The 23,849-nt window shown below is 38.8% G+C and overlaps 1 protein-coding gene across 4 annotated transcripts in view; it reads left to right on the top strand.

The window, feature by feature from the left end:
* LOC105493664 (ELMO domain containing 1) overlaps window positions 1-23,849 on the top strand; it is a 75,005-nt gene that overhangs the window by 46,073 nt on the left and 5,083 nt on the right. For 3 of the 4 annotated variants that reach the window (XM_011761504.3, XM_011761503.3, XM_071075530.1), the window contains 5 exons: window positions 9,747-9,880; window positions 12,573-12,641; window positions 13,161-13,184; window positions 16,591-16,641; window positions 18,026-18,159. In XM_011761504.3, coding sequence (XP_011759806.2) covers window positions 9,747-9,880; window positions 12,573-12,641; window positions 13,161-13,184; window positions 16,591-16,641; window positions 18,026-18,159 — 412 coding nt within the window. The remainder of the gene's footprint in view (window positions 1-9,746; window positions 9,881-12,572; window positions 12,642-13,160; window positions 13,185-16,590; window positions 16,642-18,025; window positions 18,160-23,849) is intronic. The other variant, XM_011761505.3, reaches the window with a different exon arrangement.

A 23,849-nucleotide genomic window follows, 5' to 3' on the forward strand; every position in this document is an offset into this window, starting at 1 on the left:
GGGAGGCTGAGGTGGCTGGATCACTTGAGGTCAGGAGTTTGAGACCAGCCTGGCCTACATGGTGAAACCCTGTCTCTACTAAAAATACGAAAATTAGCCGGGCACAGTAGCAGATGCCTGTAATCCCAGGTACTCAGGAGGCTAAGGCAGGAGAATTGCTTGAACCCAGGAGGCAGAGGTTGCAATGAGCCCAGATCGCACCACTGCACTCCAGCTTGGGTGACAGAGCAAGACGCCATCTCAAAAAACAAACAAACAAAAATCACTAAATCTTATCCATACAGCACCCTAAGGTATCTTTGAAATGTTTTCCATGCCCAATGCCTTATTCTAGCCATCATCTCCAACTTGGGCTGTGACAGCCTTTTAATTATGCCAGTAACTGTTAGATTCTTCCCTCACATCATCCGAAATACTGTTGGAGGGATTTTTTTTTTCTCAAAACACAGATATATTCATTGTTATTCCCTAGACTAGAAACTTCAGGCTATGTCCTATAGTAGAAAGCCCACGCATCTTAGCATGTCATTTTGGAGGCTTTCCAATGTATTTCTTGAAGCTACAGCTCCTGTATCCTCATCACATATAGTACATTTCTGCCATGCTCTGCCATTCACCATGACCCAGAATAAGCCGTGCCATACCATATGCCCAGGAATTTGTTCATGCTGTTCCCTCTGTTACCTATTACTGTCACTGCAGAAGCCAGCTTGTTTTTTAAATCCTTACTCACAGAATTTTGAAATCTTCACTAGCTCCCCAAGCAAACTTAGGAGTGAGAATCTTTGTTCTCTTCTTCAGTTTGTTCAAGTTTCAAGTATGATAATAAAATCAGAAATAATAAAACATTAATTGAGTGTTCAGTATGTGCCAATTGTTACAGTCAGTGTTTTCTGGCATTATTTCATTTCATTATCACAGTAGCCTTGTTGTGCTACACTGCTCTTATCTTCATTTTTCAGATGAGGAAACTGAAGCTGAGCAGTGAAGTGGCTGTGCGAGCTCACATAGCGTGGTAGCTAAGCGCTCTGAGCTACCACACTGCACTAGGTCTTGAGAGACAAACCACATCTTGTTCACATTTGTCTTTCCAGGTCTGACCCATGGTTTGTGTTTCACTGCCTGAGCTTAAGCTTCTTCATCTTTAAAATGGGTCATAATACCCTTGTTAGCTACTTCACAGAACCGTTTAGAGCAAAAGTCAGCAAACCAAGGCCTGCAAACCAAATTTGGCATACCACCCATTTTACAAGTAATATTTGCAGTACAGCCACATGCATTTGTGTGTGGCATTTATAGCTGCTATGGCTGCTGTCCTAGTTTAAAGGCAAAGTTAAGTAGTTACAACAGAGACCATACAGCTCATAAAGCCTAAAATATTTGTCAAGTGGTCTTTTACAAAGTTTGTGCCCAGGCACAGTGGCTCACACCTGTAATCCCACCACTCTGGGAAGCTGAGGCAGGAGGGTCACTTGAGCCCAGGAGTTCAAGACCAGCCTGAGCAACATAGCAAGACCCCATCTCCACACACACAAAAAATTTAATAAATAGCTGGGCATGGTGATGTCCACCTGTAGTACCAGTTACTTGGGAGGCTGAGGCAGGAGGATCAGTTATGCCCAGGAGGTCAAGCCTACAGTGAGCTATGGTTGTACCACTGCACTTAGCATGGGCAACAGAGTGTGACCCTAGCTCTAAAAATAATAATAATAATAATAATAATAATAATAATAATAATTAAATTAAGTTAAATGTAAAAACATGTTTGCTGACCTCTAGTTTCTAAGCACAGGTCATATATAGTATTGCCACATGTTTAAGCGCTTGGCTTTTTAAGCATAGGAGAGTGTTATCAGTGCTACTAGAGTTCTAAATTATTTTCAAAGTCCAGATTTTATGATCATTTGAACATAGCCTGGGATGAAATTGAATAATATCACTGTCCATATGAATCACTTATATAGACATTTCTATTAAAAGTGTTCCAACCAAATTAATAATGAAGACAAAATTCTAGGTGGATTAATGCATTTAATGAAAAACATAAAGTCCAGAATTAAAGACCCTCTCCTGATGGAAAGAGCAATCCCATGGTGACCTTGGTGAGAAGCTGCTTCTCCTTGAATGCTCTAGCTCAAGGGTAGACGAATCACCTTCCCTTTCTGTTCTGCAGAGAGTTCATGACCAGGCAGAAGTGTTCAAATAAACTTGTGTAAAGCTTCAGTTCGAAATGAAGAGAGTTCAGTAGAGAGGGCAGTCTGTGAGGGTAACAATCTGACTCAGAGTGCAGTCTCCACATCTGTTTCTTGTCTTCTGCTGTAGGAATCACTTTTCCTAGCCCCTAGTCTCCTCCGCTTGGCAGGTGGCTTTGTAATAACTACTCCCAGTAGCACAGTCCTAGATGAGAGGATTCCTCAGAGTCCCCACCATAAGCCACCACCGTTTCTCAGATCTGAAGTTGGCTTCCTAGTGCATGAGCACCCCATCCCCTACTCTTATTTTTTCAGGGAAGAGCTTACCTATTGGAAGAGAATCGAAATAGCTCAAGGTTATTTTATTTTATATGTATTTATTTTGAGACAGGGTCTCACTCTGTCATGCAGGCTGGAGTGCAGTGGTGCAACTTTGGCTCACCGCAACCTCCACCTCGCGGGTTCAAGCAATTCTCCAACCTTAGCCTCCTGAGTAGCTGGGATTATAGGCATGAGCCACGGCACCTGGCTCAAGATTTTTTTAAAATAGGAAATATACAGATAATTGTACTTCATGTAAGTATTTTAGCATAATGGGCTTTCATCTTCCAAAATAAGTTTGACTATTTTATTTGCTACATATATTTATTAACCTACTGGTTTAGCCTCTCAATATTTAGCAAGTTTATTTTAAAAATTACTATTCCCATTGGTCTACAGTACCATTCATATAAATGCATAACTTCAAAGTCAACATTCCTTTCACTGTGGACATAAGAATTCTTAAGGGGTACAATAATGACTGTGGCTGCTGGGTACTGTTAAAAGCCAAAAGGACTGGCAGGCTCAGAAAGGCATAAACTATTTATACATACTCTCAGTATACTACTAGTCCCACATTTTTGCTGTACATTCTTGTTTCATAATATGGTACAAATTATTCCCTAAGTCTGAAAAAAAAACAAGATGAATACATTTTCATCTGAATTTCAAAATGACCTTTTTAATGAAAAAGAAGTTCCTCATGTGAAATCTGTTTAAAAGAAGGATTTAAATACTTTGTTCACAACATGTACAATTTTTTGACCCTAGTGCCTCATTAAAATCAGTTTAGCAATAAAACCTTCTGTGCTTTATCAAAAACAGCATTCAATAGATTATAAAATTATTCAATCTGCATTTGAATCATTATTAGGACACTGAATTATAACAAAGTCCAGTAAATGTATGACCATTCATCAACACCCTTAAAACCTGTGAATCATTGCAGTGAATCTCATGTGTGCATATAATTCAAACATAAACTTTGTGGAGAGGGGATATAAAATAAATACTACAATATTTCTTCAGTCCTATTTAATGCTGCCTAGATGGTTAGGTGAAAAGGTTAATATTACTAACAGGCACTTTGGGAAGCCGAGGCAGGTAGATCACCTGAGGCCAGGCATTCGAGACCAGCCTGGCCAACATGGTGAAACACTGTCTCTACTAAAAATACAAAAATTAGCCAGGCGTGGTGGCACACACCTGTAGTCCCAGCTACTTGGGAGTCTGAGGCACTCAGACTCAGAATTGCTTGAGCCTGGGAGGCAGAGGTTGCAGTGAACCAAGATGGTGCCACTGCACTCCTATCTGGGTGATGGAGAAAGACTCTGTCTCAAAAAAGAAAAAAGATATATATATATATATATACACACACACACACATATATACACACACATATATACACACACATATATATATGTATATATAGCTAACAGGAAGAATCAAACTAGTTTAATAACTTGTTTTCTAAGTAGTTACCACAATTTAGTAAAACCAAGATAGGCAGAGTATGCCAATACGTTTTTCCTATAGTGTAATGTAATTGCTAATATGAGGTATAATCGGTAAGCAATTAATACAAATATAAACAGGCATAAGCCACCACGAAATCACAGTCTGGTGAAAAGCTTTTCAGCTAAGCTAGTTGGAGAAGAGAGTTCAGGGAAATGAGAAAGGGCAGACAGGGCAGCTTTTCAGTGGAAACATCATTTACATGCCTTATCATCACCCTCTTATATGTAACAATCCACTGATGCAGGAAGGTAAATCCTGTTCAAGTATGCTAGCCTAGAATATACTTTATGTAGCATAGTAAGATTATTTAAGTATTACTAATGCTTCATTTGCACTTAGATTATACATAATCCTATATGCATATTAAAAACTCATTTCCCTAAATGAGTTAAAGAGTTTCAGGGAAGATGGAACTATGTACTATAGAATTTAGAATATCTAAACTAAGAGGTAAAATCAAAGGAAAACATTACTACCTTTTTAGTAAATGGATCATATGAGCTTACTCTTCTTTTTTTTTTTTTTTTTTTTAGATGGAGTCTCACTCTGTCATCCAGGCTGGAGTGCGGTGGCGCCATCTCGGCTCACGGCAACCTCTGCCTCCCGGGTTCAAGCAATTCTCTGCCTCAGCCTCCCAAGTAGCTAGGATTACGGGCTCCTACCACCGTGCCTGGCTAATTTTTGTATTTTGAGTAGAGACGGGGTTTCACCGTCTTAGCCAGGCTGGTCTTGAACTCCTGACCTCATGATCCACCTGCTTTGGCCTCCCAAAATGCTGGGATTACAGGCCTGAGCCACCCATGTCGACTCACCCGTTTTTTAATACATGGGTTTGTCTGATGAGGATTGTAATCCAATGATTGGTTAGCAGCAATTTTACCAAACTGTAAGTTCTTTTACTAACAGACATTATAAACAGATAATACTAATCTTATTTAAAAATAATGAGTGCCACAGTGGTGAATATACAGCTTATGAATAACCTTAAAAAAATTTCCCATTTTAAAAGGCAAACACAGCAGACAACTATACTAAACAAAGAAGCTAGAATATGGATATAGGATTGATGATGATGATGATGGGTCTAAGATGATACGTACCATACATAATTAATGTTAATCATGTGATCGGTATATTTTTCTTTGTGATTCCCCTTCATGCTGCTTTCTTCAGAAACTGAATTCTGAACTTCCTCTTCTAAAATTGGTACAATCAGGTTATCCTTGGACATCAAATTTTCTTTTATCACAAACAGTGATACAAAATGACACAAAAATGTTTCATTTTCGTATTCATCCAATATCTAGAGTAATAAAAAGAAGCACGTGGCCAGGCACAGTGGCTCACACCTGTAGTCCCAGTACTTTGGGAGGCCGAGACCAGCAGATCACTTGAGGTCAGGAGTTCAAGACCAGCCTGGTCAACATGGTGAAACCCCATCCTGGCCAACATGGTGAAACCCCATCTCCACTAAAAACACAAAAATTAGCTGGGCATTATGGCTGAAACCTGTAATCCCAGCTACTCAGGAGGCTGAGGAAGGAGACTTGCTCTAACCCAGGAGGCAGAAGTTGCAGTGAGCTGAGATCACACCAGTGCACTCCAGCCTGGGCGACAGAATGAGACTCCATCTAGGGGGAAAAAAAAAAAAAAGCATATGAAAATATTCTGGAAATCTTTTTTTTTTTTTTTTTTTTTTTTGAGACGGAGTCTCGCTTTGTCGCCCAGTCTGGAGTGCAGTGGTGCGATCTCGGCTCACTGCAAGCTCCGCCTCCCGGGTTCACGCCATTCTCCTGCCTCAGCCTCCGGAGTAGCTGAGACTACAGGCGCCCACCACCTCGCCCGGCTAATTTTTTGTATTTTTAGTAGAGACGGGGTTTCACCGTGTTAGCCAGGATGGTCTCGATCTCCCAACCTCATGATCCACCCGCCTCGGCCTCCCAAAGTGCTGGGATTACAGGCGTGAGCCACCGCGTATGCTGGTCCAAGTTTTGCTACAGATGATTCCTTTATACTAACCCTGCTAGGGAAATAGTTATTGCTTTTCAGAAGACACAGCACCATCAAGTCTGTGTCTAGTCTAGTCTGTAGTAGAACACTTGGATTTTTATGAGCTGCGCAAGGAAAAATCCATTGTTCAGTTGCTGTCATTTGAATACAAGTGTCTGGATGGCATTCAGTCTGAAGTTTGACAGCAAGTCCATTTAGCTCAAGGAAGAATTGCCTTAAATGTTCATACTTCCATATACCTGCATCTTGGCCTTCAGGTGGTTCAAGATTTTTGTCAGTATTGGAGCAATCTTCTCTTATCTTCTGTTGCATATACTGCTGAACAGCTAGCATACTGTCATTTCATCAAAAGAATCATCAGGCCAGGTGCCCAGCCTGGTCCACCTCAGCATTGCCATGTCCTCTGCCATGACCACAGTGCTATCATCTGAAGATTAACAACACTTTTTAGCCATTATTCTAGTCTTTCATGATCCATAAAATTACTAAAATGAAATTTCTTTTTAAAGCATTTTATTATTCAGGCCGGGCATGGTGGCTCATATCTGTAATCCTAGAAATTTTGGAGGCCGAGGCAGGTAGATCACTTGAGGTCAGGAGTTTGACACACCAGCCTGGCCAACATGGCGAAACCCTGTCTCTACCAAAAAAAAAAAAAAAAAAAAAAAAAAAAAAAACACGAAAATTGACTGGGCGTGGTGGTGCACACCTGTAGTCCCAGCTACTTGGGAGGCTGAGGCACAAGAATCTCTTGTACCCAGGAAGCAGAGGTTGCCGTGAGCTGAGATCATGCCACTACATTCCAGCCTGGACGACAGAGTGAGACCCTGTCTCTGTGAAAAACAAAACAAAACAAAACAAAAACCAAAGCATTTTATTATTCAAATGTTTTACTAAGCATTTACTAAGCATCCCACACTAAGCATTCACCTAATGAGTGAGGTTTATCACCCACCTACGGAAATGAAGCACCTGCTTTTGCCATCTTGCTGCACTCATTCGATAAAATAAGATATTTTTTAATTGTGCAGGGCCCTGAAATGACTTCACATTATTATTCAAATGAATGTGACAAGTTTTACATTTTTTTTTCCTTTTTTCCCCTCGTGTCAGTCACCAAATCAGTTCCTAAAGTGAAAAATCAGTTCCAACATTTTTTGTTGTTGTTGTTGTTTGTTTTGTTTTGTTTTTTTGAGACAGTCTCACTCTGTCGCCCAGGCTGGAGTGCAGTGGCACGATCTAGGCTCACTGCAAGCTCTGCCTCCCGGGTTCACGCCATTCTCCTGCTTCAGCCTCCTAAATAGCTGGGGCTACAGGCGCCTGCCACCACGCCCAGCTAATTTTTTTTTTTTTTTTGGCCTTTTTAGTAGAGACGGGGTTTCACCGTGTTAACCAGGATGGTCTGGATCTCCTGACCTCGTGATCCGCCCACCTCTACCTCCCAAAGTGCTGGGATTACAGGCGTGAACCACCGTGCCCGGCCCTCTAAAGGATTTTTTAAAATAAACCTTTCCCCAGTGACGATTTCCTGGTCTCATTTAGTCTTTTCTGATGATCTCAAACAGTTTCTGGTTTTTGTTTTTTGTTTTTTTGAGATGGAATTTTGCTCTTGTGCCCAGGTTGGAGTGCAGAGGCGCGATCTCGGCTCACCGCAAGCTCCGCCTCCCGGGTTCATGCCATGCTCCTGCCTCAGCCTCCCGAGTAGCTGGGGTTACAGGCATGCGCCACCACACCCGGCTAATTTTTTGTATTTTTAGTAGGGATGGGGTTTCACCATGTTGGCCAGGGTGGTCTCGAACTCCTGACCTGAATTTATCCACCTTCCTCGGCTTCCCAAAGTGCTGGGATTACAGGCGTGAGCCACCGTACGGGACCAGTTTCCGTTTTGATGAATGCAGAGCACTGGCATATTCTTATATGAATTCTTTAAAAAGAGATTTTGTAAATCATGCTTGATATTTTGCTTTCAAGCGTGAGAGATTTACCTCCTTTTTACCCTTTTTCTCTCGCCCTTTAGACAAATCGAATTTACCTGTTGTGGCACTAACATAAAATATTGTATAATGTGAATAATAAGTAATATTAGATTAATGTGTAAAATAACATTAGTAAAATGAATAACAGCTTTTATTAGTATTTTCTGTCATCGAATATTATGTTTTACACTGTGTCAGGTATGTGACAATTTGATTTAGCAAGGTATTTTGTGTATTACTGTTTCATTTAAGCTTCGTAATGTAGAATAAGCAATTTAGAAATTGAATTATTTCTGAAATAGTAGTAAGGAAATTTTACATTTGTGTTTTACCCTGTTGGTAATGAAGATGTAAGTCTAAAAAGTAAACTTACTTACATGCCCATCTCTATTAGAAAAAACTAAGAGTTTCAGCATTACGTATTTATACAACTATGGTTCTCAGAGTCTCTCTCAAGTAATATGTGCTGAATCTTTCTACAGAAAACTTTAAAAAATAGAACCAGCTTATTAAGCAGTAAAGAGTATAATGCTTAAAATTTACAATTGTCCAGTAATATATTAATAAAATTGATTTTAACTGAAATTACTTTTGGTAACTCTTAAAGATAATAATACATTTTGAGGTTTATTCATGAACGTTACTGATGTTGCTTCCTCTAGCAACACGATAATATTTACTCTCACTCCTGTTATAGGTGAGATCTAAAAAAATGAAACTCGGCCGGGCGTGGTGGCTCATGCCTGTAATCTGAGCACTTTGGGAGGCCGAGGCAGGCGCATCACTTGAGGTCAGGAGTTTGAGACCATCCTGGCCAATGTGGTAAAACCCCGTCTCTACCAAAAATACAAAAATCAGCCAGGTGTGGTGGTGCATGCCTATAATCCCAGCTACTGTGGAGATGGAGACAGGAGAATCACTTGAACCCAGGAGGCAGAGGTTGCAGTGAGCTGAAATAACACCACAGCACTCCTTTATACTCTTAAATATTTTTAAGAGCACAGCCTGGGCAACAGAGTGAGACTCTGTCTCCAGAATAAAAAAGCAAAAAGAAACTCATGTCAGTTCGCTTTTTTTTTTTTTTTTTTTTGGTTAATAATGCTGCTAAAAGTTTTGATATAATATTACAGCATTTTCCGAGAATCTGAATAATAATAATAGGTGGCCTTGAAATTTTTCCACTTCTCTCTTTTCTTTATACTCTTAAATATTTTTGAGAGCACCAAAGAGCTTTTTTGTGAGAGATTATCTATCTAATCTATCTATCTACCTACCTACCTATCTGCTATGTAATTTCCTATTCAAAATTAAAATAGAAAGATTTTAAACATTAAAATATGTAAGTACTCAATCCATTGCCTTCAGAGCAAAGATATCACAGCACATCATGCATCCTTTGGAAAAATTCCACTATGTACTCATGAGACAATGAGAGAGAAGAGGCAAATAACCTCTTCTTTTATTATAAAATAGTAGTTTTTTGGTTTTATTTTTATCTCTCAGACCCTCTGGAAAGGTCCTGGGAACCTCCAGGGAGGCTTCAGATCATGCTCTGAGAAATGCTGTCATAAATAATTGAAAGATGACCACATCTTTAATTGTAATGTATTTGCATACATTCAGCTTTGCAAAGCTCCTCCTAATGATGTAGTTTACAAAATCTGAACCAATAGGAAAGGGTATTTGTGAGTGTATATCAACACGGTAATTCTCTTTTTTTTTCCTACAGTTATGGAAATTCTTGAAGCCCAATACTCCACTGGAATCTCGGATTTCTAAGCAGTGGTGTGAAATTGGTTTCCAAGGTGATGATCCTAAAACAGATTTTCGAGGAATGGGACTTCTGGGACTGTACAATTTGCAGTAAGTAAAATGAAGGACAGCTGACTGATCGAGTGATGTTTTGGTCTCCTCATATTGAAATGGCAAAAGCTGAGTAATTAGCTTCAAAAGCTACTTCCCATAAGACTCTAAGAAAACATTCAAATTCCCTGAGAGGCCAGGTTCATAAAATGTTAAAAGTGTCTGCTAGTAGCCTTCCTTGTATTTCAGCAAATTTCATGGATTTTTAAAGCAAATCTCAACTATATTTACAAATTGTTTTATTATTTAAAATGTTCACACATATGTAAAAACAGAGAAGATTGTAAAGAACACCCTTGTATTGATCATGCAGATTCAGTAATTGTTGAGGTTTTGAAATATTCACAACATTATTTTTTTGGCAGAAGGGTGTTAACGAAAACTCTACACCATCATTTCACCCTTCATATGTTAATATGTAGTTCTAAAAAATATCAATATTACCTCACATTAACCACAATGCCATTATCACATCAAACAAAATTAACAGTGATTCCTTGATGTCATCTTTATCCAGTCCATATTCAAATTTCCCAGTTCTCTCGAAAATACTTTTTATGGCTGGTTTATCCTATGCACTTCCAACTATGCCCTTTGTTGTTCTTAAATTAGATGGGTCTCTCTTGCTCTGTCCCTTCCTTTTGCCCCCTTCTCCATGTCAGGATTTCAGATCAGTTGTCCTGTAATATGTCCCATGGTCTGGATTTGCCTGTTTACACTTGTATCCATCCCCTGTATTTCCTGAAAATTGGAGGTATGCAGACAGGCCTGAAGAGATTCAGGTTGACATCACAGCGGGAGGCCTTCCATGTCCCTCCACTCTCAGCGCTGTGCTGCAACAAATCAGAGGAATCCCATTCTGATGCCGCCAGTGTAAAGTCCTCCTTCTATGATCTTTACTGAACCGATTAATTAATTGTATAAAGAGTGCTTTTCTATTTTTGTTATTTTTCCTATAATTTTTGGCTGGAATTTTTAAAGACTTCGTTTCCTTATAGAGTATAGTTATTTGGTTTCTCTGAAATATAGGCAGGACAGATATTCAATTTTTGCATTTGGTTGCCAGTTCTCAGAGTCAGGAGTTGGTTGCCTCGTTCCCCTGTTAGTGATCAATTTTTTTTTTTTTTTGCTCTCTCTCTCTATTTTTAAAACACCATTTGTTAACTCCTATGTTTCTATATGTTTATTGTAACTCAACTAATTGTACTTGTTATTTTTTTCATGCTTTAATTCAGTCATGTATAGTCATTATTTTTTGAGCCAAAGAGTCCTTTCAAGTTGATTCTTGTGTCCTTTGACGCTACCCTATTAGGGCAGTGATGTATTTTTAAAAGAAGTTAAGCCTTACTCAGTCATTTTGGTGGCATCCCATTTTCCCCTAGATCTTTCCCTTTATTTTAAATTTAAGAAGTTTAATAATCACCCATTCTTTTATGAAACATTTTAATGTAATGTTAATGAACGGAAAGTAAACATTAATGACAAAGACAATGTTACAGATAAGTGAATAGAGTCAGCTTTTGAATAACTGGGACAATTGGCCTTCCACTGAGAAAAATAAAATAAAATTAAATCACTACGTCACCTCAGTTCACAAGCTGAAAGTCCAAAACAAGTCTTTCCTACTTTTAGAAGAAAATCAAGATATCTGACTGAGGAGAGATCTCTTAAAGACACGAGCAAAAAAAGCATCCACTGGAAAAGAAGAAATAAATTTCACACATTAAAATTGAAAACTGCAGTAAGATAAGCCCCATAAACAAAGTAAAAAGAGACAAGACTGACACATAAATGATAAAGGATCTATGTTCAGTATATTGTTGTCTATAAGGTTATTTGTCTTTTTTATTTGAGGTCATTTTTAGACTCACTGAGCCAAAAAATATGAACAGATGAGACATAAAAGAGGAAACTCAGATAACCGACAAAAGTATGAAAAGAAACTCCGTTTCATTAACAACTGTGAATGTGTGCATTACAATTGCTGACTTGGGGTTGAAATTTCCTCAGAGGAAATTCAAGAACTTCTTTTACCCTTTGGATTTATGCAGGAAATATACACACATCACATTAAATAATAGATGCTATTGTTTTATCATTGTCTCTATGAAGTACTTTTTAACGGATTATTTTTGAGGGTGTGCAGTTTTTTGTGTTTATTAGGAAACCTAACTACCCTTTTCCCTTTAGAATAAAATGTTATTGTTTTTAACATATCTAAACTCAAAAGATATTTTCCATTCATCCAGAATTCAAATTCCCAGTGAGTATTCGAAGCATATCCTCTCTCATCTCCTTCAGTCTTTTCTTTCTCTCATCATGTCCCTTAACCGAGGCTTCTGCCTTCTGAAGGCCTCCAAAAATCGAACTATTTGACCCCCTCTTCTATAACCCCTCTTTATAATAAAATCTTTGGTTCTCTGGGTAATGGCAAAGTTCTTAATTAAATTTTCAAAATCTACTGGATACATTCCTAAATCTGTGCGGGTTTCACAGCTACTCTACCATGTCATTACATTTCGAAAACTCTGTTGTGAAAAACTGTTTGTTCCCTGGAGGAGCTGAAACAAGTAATAACCTTATGCCAGTATCCATCTCTGAATTCAGAATGACCTCGAATTGGATTAAAATGAATATATTCAGCAAGTAAGCAAGTACAGAGTTACGGTTTTCTTTCCCTCCCCCGCTGCAGGTATTTCGCAGAAAGGGATGCCACAGCAGCTCAGCAGGTCCTGTCTGACTCTCTTCATCCCAAATGCAGGTAATTGTTGAAAGTAAAAGATGAATTAGGTTTTATGGGTTAGATCAAATGAACTTCATCTCCTACGTGTATCTGTTGATGAGATTCTCAGGAGAGTGAGACTCAAAGCTTTTTCAAACAAGCCCTCATAATAAATGCTGAGATGGAGGGTTGAAACTTCAGGTACTCATTCCAAGATTTAGGATATCAAGTGGCACCATTCGGGTGAGATATGCATTTTTATTTTATTTTATTCAGGTGAGATATGTGTTTATATTTAAAGGGACTGATAGTGTCACTAGTGTCCAGGAAGACTGAGGAGGTGGCCATGGAAGAAAGGCAGGGTCTGGGGGAAAGGGTCCAGAGACAAGAAAGATGACGGGGGAACAGAAGGAAGAATGGAAGTTAAGAAGTCAGGGACCAAGTGAGAACATCTGGAATTGCTGAGGCTTTTTTCTTTCTTTCTTGTAAAATTCTAGATGCTAAATTATTTGCATTTTCATTTGCTTTTCTACTTTTTTTTTCTTTGATTACATGAAGGGATATCACTAAAGAAGAAATAAGGTATCTTTTCTTTGTTTTTGTGTTTTATTGCTTTTATTTGGTTTTAGAATAAGTATGGGTAAGAATTTTTTTAAGGAACTCTGAATTTATTTGTTTCTAAAAGCCAACATTTTCAAACTTTTAATCTAATATAGTTGATTATAGCTGGGCTATGTTTTAACGAACTGAAAACCAGATGAGACTGACCGCTTGGAAAATGTCAAACGGTCTTTCTACAGCCATGACGAAATCTGGTTGGAGAAACATTTTGAACACTCACCTAAAGGCTGAACCCCTCACCACACCTGTTCTGACTCCAGTTACCCCAGAGAAGGGCATTTTATTTGGGAATTTTGTTGCACGGAACAACTTTACTCTCTATTAATATATCTAATTTAATTATTATAAATGGTAGTTGTGTGTGTGTGTGTGTTAGTCACTCTTCTTAGAAGGAGTTCCATTATTTTGCAATCATAGTTTTATATTGCTTTTTTTTCTCCTCAGCATGATGGTAGATTAGTTGTTAGTATTCATGTTGGCTAAGTAAATCCAAAATTTTATCAAAACCTTCTTAAAATTCAGGGATACGTTGAGTTGGGCTTTCCCCCCCCCCTCCACCTTACTATTTTACTCATTCTAGCTTCATTTGGCTAAGATTCATTAAGTCATATTACACTTCCCGAATTTACATTTGTAATATTTTATAAGATTAAAAATTCATTCCTTTAAGAAAAACACTACAATTGTTTAGCTTTTTCTTGTTATATGGTTAAAATCAAGCTATTTTAATTTTTTAACTACCTCTTCTGAATTGCATATTTCTGTAATGTAGAGACTCTAAACTCCCTCTAGTTAAAATTGGCTGGGGAGTCTGTCCATGCTCTCAGGTGGCATTTCCTGGAGGAACATCAGTCAGAAGACACGAGTCCTCCACGGTCCTTGGAAAGTGACAATAAGCTCACAATATTTCTGATTAACCATTGGAGGGGCACTGACTTTGTCTATGAGTCTTTCTTAAAGAAAAGCTTGGCCGGGCGCGGTGGTTCAGGCCTGTAATCCCAGCACTTTGGGAGGCCAAGGCAGGCAGATCACGGGGTCAGGAGATCGAGACCATCCTGGCTAACACGGTGAAACCCCCGTCTCTATCAAAAATACAAAAATTAGCCAGTCGTGGTGGTGGGCGCCTGTAGTCCCAGCTACTCGATAGCATGAACCTGGGAGGCGGAGCTTGCAGTGAGCCGAGATCGTACCACTGCACTCCAGCCTGGGCAACACAGCGAGACTCCTTCTTAAAAAAAAAAAAAAGAAAAGGAAAAAAAGGTTTATAGTTGTATCTCCTGTGTCAGCCATCCAAGAGAAAGTATTTGAGGTTTGGGGTGACTACTCTTACTTAAAAAGAGACTAGCATTTGTGTGTGCATGCATATATGTGTAGTCATGTATATAAAATTACCATGCTTTATCCCTCAAACTACAATAAAATTGAATCAATAAAGTTCAAAAGTCAGTGTGTACTAAGGAAAGCTCTTTCCTGTCTATCGTTTAGCAAGCATGACACATTACTGCTTTTGTTAACATCCATTGGTTGAGTATTAAAGTTACCTGAGGGATAAAAGCGGATTCAAGTTTAAGAAGAAAATTTTGACTGTTAGTTTGTGTGTGTGTTTGTTTTCTCCCTACGAGGGGAAAGCAATCTGTTTGGGTCAGGATATCCTATAAGTATCAAATAAGTAAAGATCACTTGGCCTCTTCTTTTATTTCCAACGCAGATAGATATATGATTTAATAAATATGGAGATACTGTGTAGTTATAAAGCCTTGCTGAAGAGAAAATAGGTGCTTATAAATTCTTATATATATAATTTCTTAAATTGCACACATACCTTATTTTAGTTTGGATATGAATCTTTAAGGTAAAAAAATCTCCTGATCTCCTGATTCCTCTTCAGCTGTTTGGTTTGTTAGCCAGAAGTTACACTTTAGAAACAGGTGGCACATTTTAACATGAATTAAAAGCAGTTATTTTGAATTATAACCATTTATAGAATAGAAAATACACATAGTTAAATATCAATTCTGTGTAATGTTTTTGTAGTTGTGTGTTGTGTGTATTATATGAGCGTCTTGTAATCAAATCTTTGCTGTGTGTTCTGGATTTCCTTTCTTCTAGTCAGATAGAGAGAAATTAAATATTCATAATAACTAGTTTTTACACTGTATTGAGTTCAAATGCCAACTACGGTTTATACAATTTATACAAACTTTGTATATAAGAATTTATAAGCACCCCTTTTCTCTTCAACAAAGCTTTATAAATAAACGGTGCCTCCTTATTTGTTAAATTACATATCTATCTGCATTGGAAATATAAGAAAAGGCTAAATGACCTTAGTGTAAAATACTGAATGAAGGTTACATCAGTCACAGGGAAGAATGGAACATGAGTCCTGCCTCCTCCTGTTGGCTGTACGGAAGGGCATGGGAGTGGGGCAGATGCACACAGAGTAATAGAATGTAGGGCACAGTAAGCCGAGATTGCACCACCACACTCCAGCCTGGATGACAGAGCGAGGCCAAGAAAGAGAGAGAGAGCGAGAGAGAGAGAGAGAGAGAGAGCAAGCAAGCATTTTCAGAATGCTTCTATGATAGAAATCTTTTTTCAAACAGTCTTATTCAGAAGCTTAAATTACAAAAACAGATGAAAATGGAGCTGCTGTGGCTTACTGACTTAGCCAGAAGAAACACCATAGCACTTACTGGGACAGAATTTTTAAAACCTGTAAATGCTCCCTCCCCCCTCCCTCCCTCCCTCTCTCCCTCCCTCCCTTGCTTCCTTCTTTTCTTCCTTCCTTGCTTCCTCCCTCCCTCCCTCTGTCTCTCCTTCCTCTCCTCCTTTCCTTACCTTGCTTACTTCCCTCCCTGCTTCTTTTCTTCTTTTCTTTCTTTTACTAACTCAATCATTTATTTATCGATGAACATTTATTTGGCATCTACCATGTATCAGGCATCACAAATAAGACTGAATAGGATAAACACCACTAGGTAAAACCAAACAAAATGCAGTGGGGAATCATGAGAGAGTGAGATGACATCTAGTTACCTCACTAAATGTTTCAGGAAGGAGGGGTTTGATCATTAATAATAGTGCAAAAGAATATCTTAATGTTTGGCCTTTAGGGCTGTCTCCCATGGCTGTACTAAAGTGAATAGGAGGTAAATAGCATGGCCTTAAATAATTCCATTTCTGAGCTCCACATAAATTGTATTGTGGCTTTTAAAACTGATAATATTTAAATTGATAAGTGTTAGATAACTGAGCTACAAACATCTCTGCATATAGTTAACAGTTTTAACATAAGCATTAAAAGAGAACAAGTACCAATTAGAGATTAAATCTGATTTACTTACTTATTCATTCATCCGTTCAGCAAATTCAGCAAAGCAGAATGGGAGAAGAAAAGGATGGATAAGGCAATTGGGTGAGTATGGGATCTCACATGGAAAGATGGTCCATCTGAACCAGAACCAGAACTAGAGTATCATGAAAGACAAGAGTGAAACTCTACTTGTTCTGATAGAAATATACAATCTAGTTAAAATATTTAAAGCACCCTTTTATATGTTTGTGGATTCATCTGTATGGTTATATGATATTACTTTGCCTATGAACAACTGACAAGGTAGAAAGTTGTAATTATAAGGAAATGATTTTCAGAAATCACTTAGAATTGTGTTTGGTAGTTTTCTTTTAAGGATTTCATCAAATATTGGGCTATTTGATAAAAATTTACTTTAGTTTTTTTATAATGCCCCATATTATCCAAAAATATTTCTGAACAGAGAATTTTTTCTGTGCTGGATTTATATTAGCAGAGAAGATTTAAGAACTCGGGTTCCATTAATTTTTGGTAAACATGTAAATAAGGAACTAGAAAATACACACTGTGTTAAGATACTTATTTAAATTTTTCTCATCTTAAAAGTAATATACAATTTATTATAGAAAAGTAAACAAAAAATCACCCCAATCTTGTTACTTTTGTGGCATTTTATTTTAGTTTTTTTCCTTGCACATCTGTGTGCATTTATATAATAAAATGGCTTGCTCTATCCGTAATGTTTTATATCCTGCTTAAATCATCTTTAAGAAGATAATTTTAATCAACTGTAATATATGAGATTACCATAATTTATTTTGCTATCTGTCTTCTTTAGGAATTTGAATAGTTTCCATGTCGTTTCTATTATTAAAAATGCTATAATGAAATATATCTATAAAGCTTTGTCCACTTCGGATTTTTTTTCTGTCATATATTTGGAAATGGAAAGGTCAAAGTATATGAACTACCAATTTTCTTGATACACATTACTGAAATTTTCTGCTAAATTACAAAAGTCAAGGTTTTGATAGGGTAGAGATGGAAGGGTGACCTGCTACTCCGATAATTTAATAGTAAGTTAAATATCAGATTATCAATTACTGAAATGCTTTTATTTATTTATTTATTTATTTATTTTTGTCAAGTGAAAGCACGTTTACTAAGAAAGTAAAGGAATAAAAGAAAAGAATGGCTACTCCATGGGTAGAGCAGCCCCAAGGGCTGCTGGTTGGCTATTTTTATGGTTATTTCTTGATTATTTGCTGAACAAGGGGTAGATTATTCATGAGTTTTCTGGGAAAGGGGTGGGCAATTCCCAGAACTGAGGGTTCTTCCCCTTTTAGACCATAGGGTAACTTCCTGACATTACCATGGCATTTGTACACTGTCATGGCACTGGTAGTAGTGTCTTTTAGCATGCTAATGGGAAATGCTTATTTCTTATATGTGACACACAGTTGGTTTTATGGTTTATACTTTATAGGTATTCATTTGCAATTGTGGGCATCAATATAACTGACCTGGCATATAATCTACTGATCAGTGGAGCTCTAAAAACCCATTTCTACAATATCGCCCCAGAAGCTCCAACATTGTCTCACTTTCAGCAAACATTCTGTAAGTATCCTGTTGTATAATTGTCAATACAGGTTTCTATGCTGGACGCGGTGGCTCACCCCTATAATCCGAGTACTTTGGGAGGCCAAGGCAGGTGAATTGCCTAAGCTCAGGAGTTTAAGACCAGCCTGGCCAACGTGGTGAAACCCCATCTGAACTAAAAATAAAAAAACTAGCCAGGCATGGTGATGCGCACCTGTAATCCCAGCTACTTGGGAGGCTGAGGCAGGATAATTACTTGAACCCAGGAGGTAGAGGTTGCAGTGAACCGAGATCGTGCCACTGCACTCCATCCTGGATGACAGAGTGAGACTCCATCTCAAAAAATATAAATCATATATATATATATATATATATATATATAGGTTTCTATAGAACACTCCCGACAAGGATCGAAGCTGAGAGATCTTTGTGATTTGGCTGCTTTGGAACCTTTGAACTTCCTCTTTTGGTTCTGATTTTTTTGTTTTCTCATTCAAAAATCCACACTTACATTTTCAGGCATGGTAAATTCTTCTCTTTCCTGGCTCTTGCGTAATCTCCAGTGTATCCACTTCTGGTCTGACTTAAAGACGTCATGGGTGTTTCTCTCCCTCTGATCCTCATGGCATAGCACTCGAGAGTGCAGGTTCTGAAGACAGCCTGAGTTAATTCTCAGATCTATGTTTTAGCAAAAGTGAAATCTCCAAGAAGGATTAGAAGATAAAGTCGAAACTCTCCTAGGAAGTAGAGCAAAAAGGCATAGATGGAAAATAGAAAATAAAAAAGGTTGTCAAATTAATGGATCATTCTATGAGGTCTTAGAGCTGAATAATAGAAGTGCCAGAAAAATAGTGGTGAAAACTAAGGAAGGGGAATCCAATAAAGAAAGAAAGAAAAATTTTCAGAACTGAAGTATGAGTTTTCATACTTAAAGAAATAAGTACCTACACAACAGATTAATGTAGACCCACACCAAGGACCTAATCATTGTGAAATTTAATGACATTGGAAAGAGATGACCCCGAAAACTTCCAAAGCTGTCACATAATGAATTGGGAATCAAGATGACATTGGACTTCTCAACACTACATTGTATTCTAAAACATAGAATATTGTCTTCAAAAGTTAAGAGAGACTGGGCGCCGCACATCACACCTGTAATCCCAGCAGTTTGAGAGGCTGAGGCGGGAGGATTGCTTGAGCCCAGGAGTTTGAGACCAGCCCAGGCAACATAGCGAGACCCTGTTTCTACAAAAAGATAAAAAATTAGTCAGCTGTAATCCCAGCCACTCAAGAGGCTGAGGTGAGAAGATCATTTGAGCCCAAGGAGGTCAAGGCTGCTGTGAGCTGTGATTGCACCACTGCACTCCAGCCTGGGTGACAGAGCAAGACCCCATCTCAATCAATAAGTCAATCAAAGTTAACAGAATATTTTTTAAAACTAAGGGAATATGATTTCTAGTTTAGAATTTTATACCCGGTATAACTTACTACCTTACCAATCAAATATGGGAATAGAATAAAAACAGTTTCTTAATGCAAGGTCTTAAGCATTTTACTTCCCTGTACCTTTATTGGGAAGCTTATTTCCACAAAATAAGAGAGTAATAATCCTAAAGGAATAAATGGGGTCTGGAAAATAGGAACTCTGTCCCAGGAGAGGAGTGAAGGGAAAGCCCAAGATATCTGTGCAATTGGCTGCAAATAATAAATCTAGATTCTAGAAGGTCAGAAGGCTGTGGGAGAGACTCTTTGAAGAACCTGAAATTGACAGAATATTACCATGTTTGAACACACTGCGAGAACATTGGCATATTTAGGAGATAGTTTAGGCTTAAATTAAGGGGGAAGCCAGGCAAATAAACAAAGAAGGCAGTTATTAATACAAAGTAAAGAAAAGGGTGAGAAAATAAGTGACTATGTGGCTGGGGTGAGTGAGAGGGAGCTAAATCTTAATCTTCTATAAAGAAAAAAAATTTTTTTAATCAAGTAATGGAAAGCATGTTGATTAGAGCTATGAAGATCGATAACCAAAATAATCAGCTGAAAGAATTGAAATATTGCTTTAGGAAAGCAGGAATTAGGGCAGGAGACTGCTTTTTCTTTTTGTTTTTGGGATTTTTTTTTTGTTTTTGTAACAAGACTTGTTAAACTATTTGACTCTGAACAATGTGCATGTATAACTTAGATAAAAATGAAAAGTAAATTATAAAACACATATACTTTACAACTTGTTAATGGAAAATGTAAGTCCCTTACATGCATTATCACAGCTCCTGCTTTGATAATTGGATGATTATATTCACACCTATAAAAATTCTGAGCATCTCCAACAAATATGATTGAGATTTTACTATGGATTAGGTTCTATGCTGAGGAAGACAGGCATTTAAACAAATACTTAAAATGTAGTGGGTCCAGCATTATCTTCAGGGAAACAAAAAAGTCTTTAAAAAAATAAAATGTAGTGGGAGGAATTTAGTGATTGAGGAAGTAAAGACACTGCTTCTAAAAACTGGAAGTCGCTGACGCAGTGGCTCACACCTGTAATCCCAGCATTTTGGGAGGCCAAGGAGGGCAGATCACTTGAGGTCAGGAGTTCAAGACCAGCCTGATCAACAGGGTGAAACCCTGTCTCTATGAAAAAATAGAAAAATTAGCCAGGTGTGATGGCGCACGCCTGTAATCCCAGCTACTCGGGAGGCTGAGACACAAGAATCTCTTGAAACCAGGAAGTGGAGGTTGAAGTGAGCCAAGATTGCACCACTGTACTCCAGCCGGGGCGACAGAGTGAGACTCCATCTCATAAATATATATATATATATATATATATATATATATATATATATATATATAGAAAAAGTCTGTGGCTGCCTTAATTCATTCAGCCTGGAAGTCAGGGAAGTTTCTGCAAAGCAAATGCCCCTTTTGAAGAGAACCAAAGGATGAGTGGCAGGAAATAAGGCAATGGTGGCTGAGTGGTCCGGTGAAGGCCATAAAGCAAAAGAGTATGTGGATTTAAGAAGTAGAGCAGGCCGGGCGCGGTGGCTCAAGCCTGTAATCCCAGCACTTTGGGAGGCCGAGGCGGGCGGATCACAAGGTCAGGAGATCGAGACCACAGTGAAACCCCGTCTCTACTAAAAATACAAAAAATTAGCCGGGCGCGGTGGCGGGCGCCTGTAGTCCTAGCTACTCAGGAGGCTGAGGCAGGAGAATGGCGTGAACCCAGGAGGCGGAGCTTGCAGTGAGCCGAGATCGCGCCACTGCACTCCAGCCTGGGCAACAGCTTGAGACTCCGTCTCAAAAAAAAAAAAAAAAAAAAAAAAGAAGTAGAGCATAGGGTTTGCCGGTGACGAGAGATGGCACTGGAAGCCTAAGAGCAGGATGAAGGGCAGTCCTGAAGAGTTCGGTAAGCCTCATCAAAGTGCATCAACATGCAGATAAAGAAAGCCTCTTGCCATGTTTCCCTGGCCCCTTATACTTGCCCTATTCTATATTTACCATGCTCATTAGGGAAGTCAGGGAAGTAGTTCTGAGGGAAGGTAGAGTGAGTTTAGTTTTAGGCATACTGAGGGTGAGCTGCTCTTGGGAAATCCATGTGGAGCTGCAGAGTGGGCATTCTCATAATGTAGGGCTCTGGAGTGCTGAAGGATTAGAAAGGCTCAAGCTACAGATTTGTGATTTGTGAGCACCTGGGAGAATATCAGAGCCACACAGTGGGGGAGCATTCCCAGGAAAGATTCAAAGTTAGAATCATAAAGAATTGGCATTTAAGGGCAGGTTTCACTGCTGTATCCTCAGCACAAAGCCTGGTACAGGGCAGAGGTGCGTAGTAACTGGTGGGTGGGTGGGTGGGTGGGTGGATGGATGGGTGGATGGATGGATGGATGCATAGATGGATGGAAGGCTAAAATATTGGCTGATGTTTTTTTGCAGGAGAAAGGAGAGTCTAGTTTCTGTGGGAAATTTTAGCCTAGGCCAGGCACGGTGGCTCACACCTGTAATCCCAGCACATTGGGAGGCTAAGGCAGGATGATCACTTGAGCCCAGGAGTTTGAGACCAACCTGGGTAATATGGTGAAACCCCATCTCTACAAAAAAAAAAAAACAATATTAGTCTTGGTCTGGATTGATATGCTTCAAGAGAATCCTAGCCCAGATGAGCAAGTATGCAATAGGATTATATATTTCCTTAGGCCCTCATCAGGTTTTAGAAGCAGCAGCAACCCCCCTATGGATTGTGGGGTATGTAGGCAAAGGGACTGAGGCCTCTCTAAGGGAAACAAACTGTGCCCTAGATTCACTGTTCCTCAATCAGACATGATCAGTTCTACATGTCTCCTCTGTAATATTCTTGCAATTACCTGTGTCCTTGCATATGTCTCTGCTCTCTACTAACTGAATGCAGTGAAGCAAAACCAAGACATTCAAGCAGCAACAAATGTGCTGCAGGCTGGAATCGGAGAGCCAAATTAATATTCAAAACAAGTATTCCATCTAGGCAGAAAAATGTAAGAATATAATAGCTCCATCCTTCTGACTTTACAGTATTATTCGGTGAACACTGAGCTGCCAAGGCACTATGTTACAAAAATTGTATTCAGTCTAAAGCTCCACTGAACACACAGCCCCATTGAAATGGAGCGAGGTTAGGTGTAATGAGCAGAAGGGAAAGTATGAAGGCCAGAAGAGAAAGAGGAAACTACTTTTTCTTTGACCTCCAAAAGAAGGGACTATTCCATAGGAATAAGAACCAGAGGAACAGAATGCACTGGAAAAGGCAGCCTATTGCCATGGCGAAAAGTCAGCTGGTTTCAGGCCCTGGTTTCCAGCTTCCAGGTGTACCTGTTATTGTAGACCATTCGAGGAACTCATCTAAGCCCAATATCTGCATCTGAAAGATGGAGATGTCATATCTGTGTTACCTACTCCACAAAGCTGTTGTAAGAATGCAATGAGATGGTGGAAAAATAGCCTGGCCTCTGTTTTCTCCCTCTCCTTTCCATGCCACTTTGTTAGCTTCCCTAGTGAACAAATCATCAGCTGCAACTGTACTCCTGTTTGCCTCTCTCCAACAAACCCAGCATTAGGGACCACAGGAAGTCTGCCTTTTTCTTCATCCGCAATACCTAGTACTGTGTCTGTTTCATATTTGTTCATCGGCAGATGAGTTAACTGACAGACCAAATGAATTTTTGAACACTGTGATTTGTATAAGTGAGTGGAGTTTTATGATTATAATACGCACCTTGGAAGCCAGACCACCATTTCTGCATTCTGATTAAGATCATGTTACACGGTCTCTAATTATTTTCCTGATGGGACAGAGAAAGATAGTCTCAGGGAATCAGTCTTCAATCTTCAGAGGAAGAATCCTGAGCATGGTGTCAGATTAGGAGCCACCCACTCCTCTACCTTTACCCAAGCCCTTTAAACCTTTCATGATGTTTTTCTATAATTGTGTGTAAGGTAGGAAAATGGGGAAACCAAATAAATCCACATTCTTCTATAACTGTGCCACACTACATCACCTTTAGAGTGAGTTGCCAATATTCCTGCACATTGTAGAAAAGATGATTTTTCATATTGCCTGTTTATCATTGTCAACAGGAGAAAAGATGCTGTCACTCATGAAATACTAATGAGATGCATTATCAATGATTTTAATTCATAGTATTGGAAACCTGACTCTACATACAAAATAGCTA

The sequence above is a fragment of the Macaca nemestrina genome, chromosome 12, assembly GCF_043159975.1.
Source record: "Macaca nemestrina isolate mMacNem1 chromosome 12, mMacNem.hap1, whole genome shotgun sequence".
Lineage (NCBI taxonomy): Eukaryota > Metazoa > Chordata > Mammalia > Primates > Cercopithecidae > Macaca > Macaca nemestrina.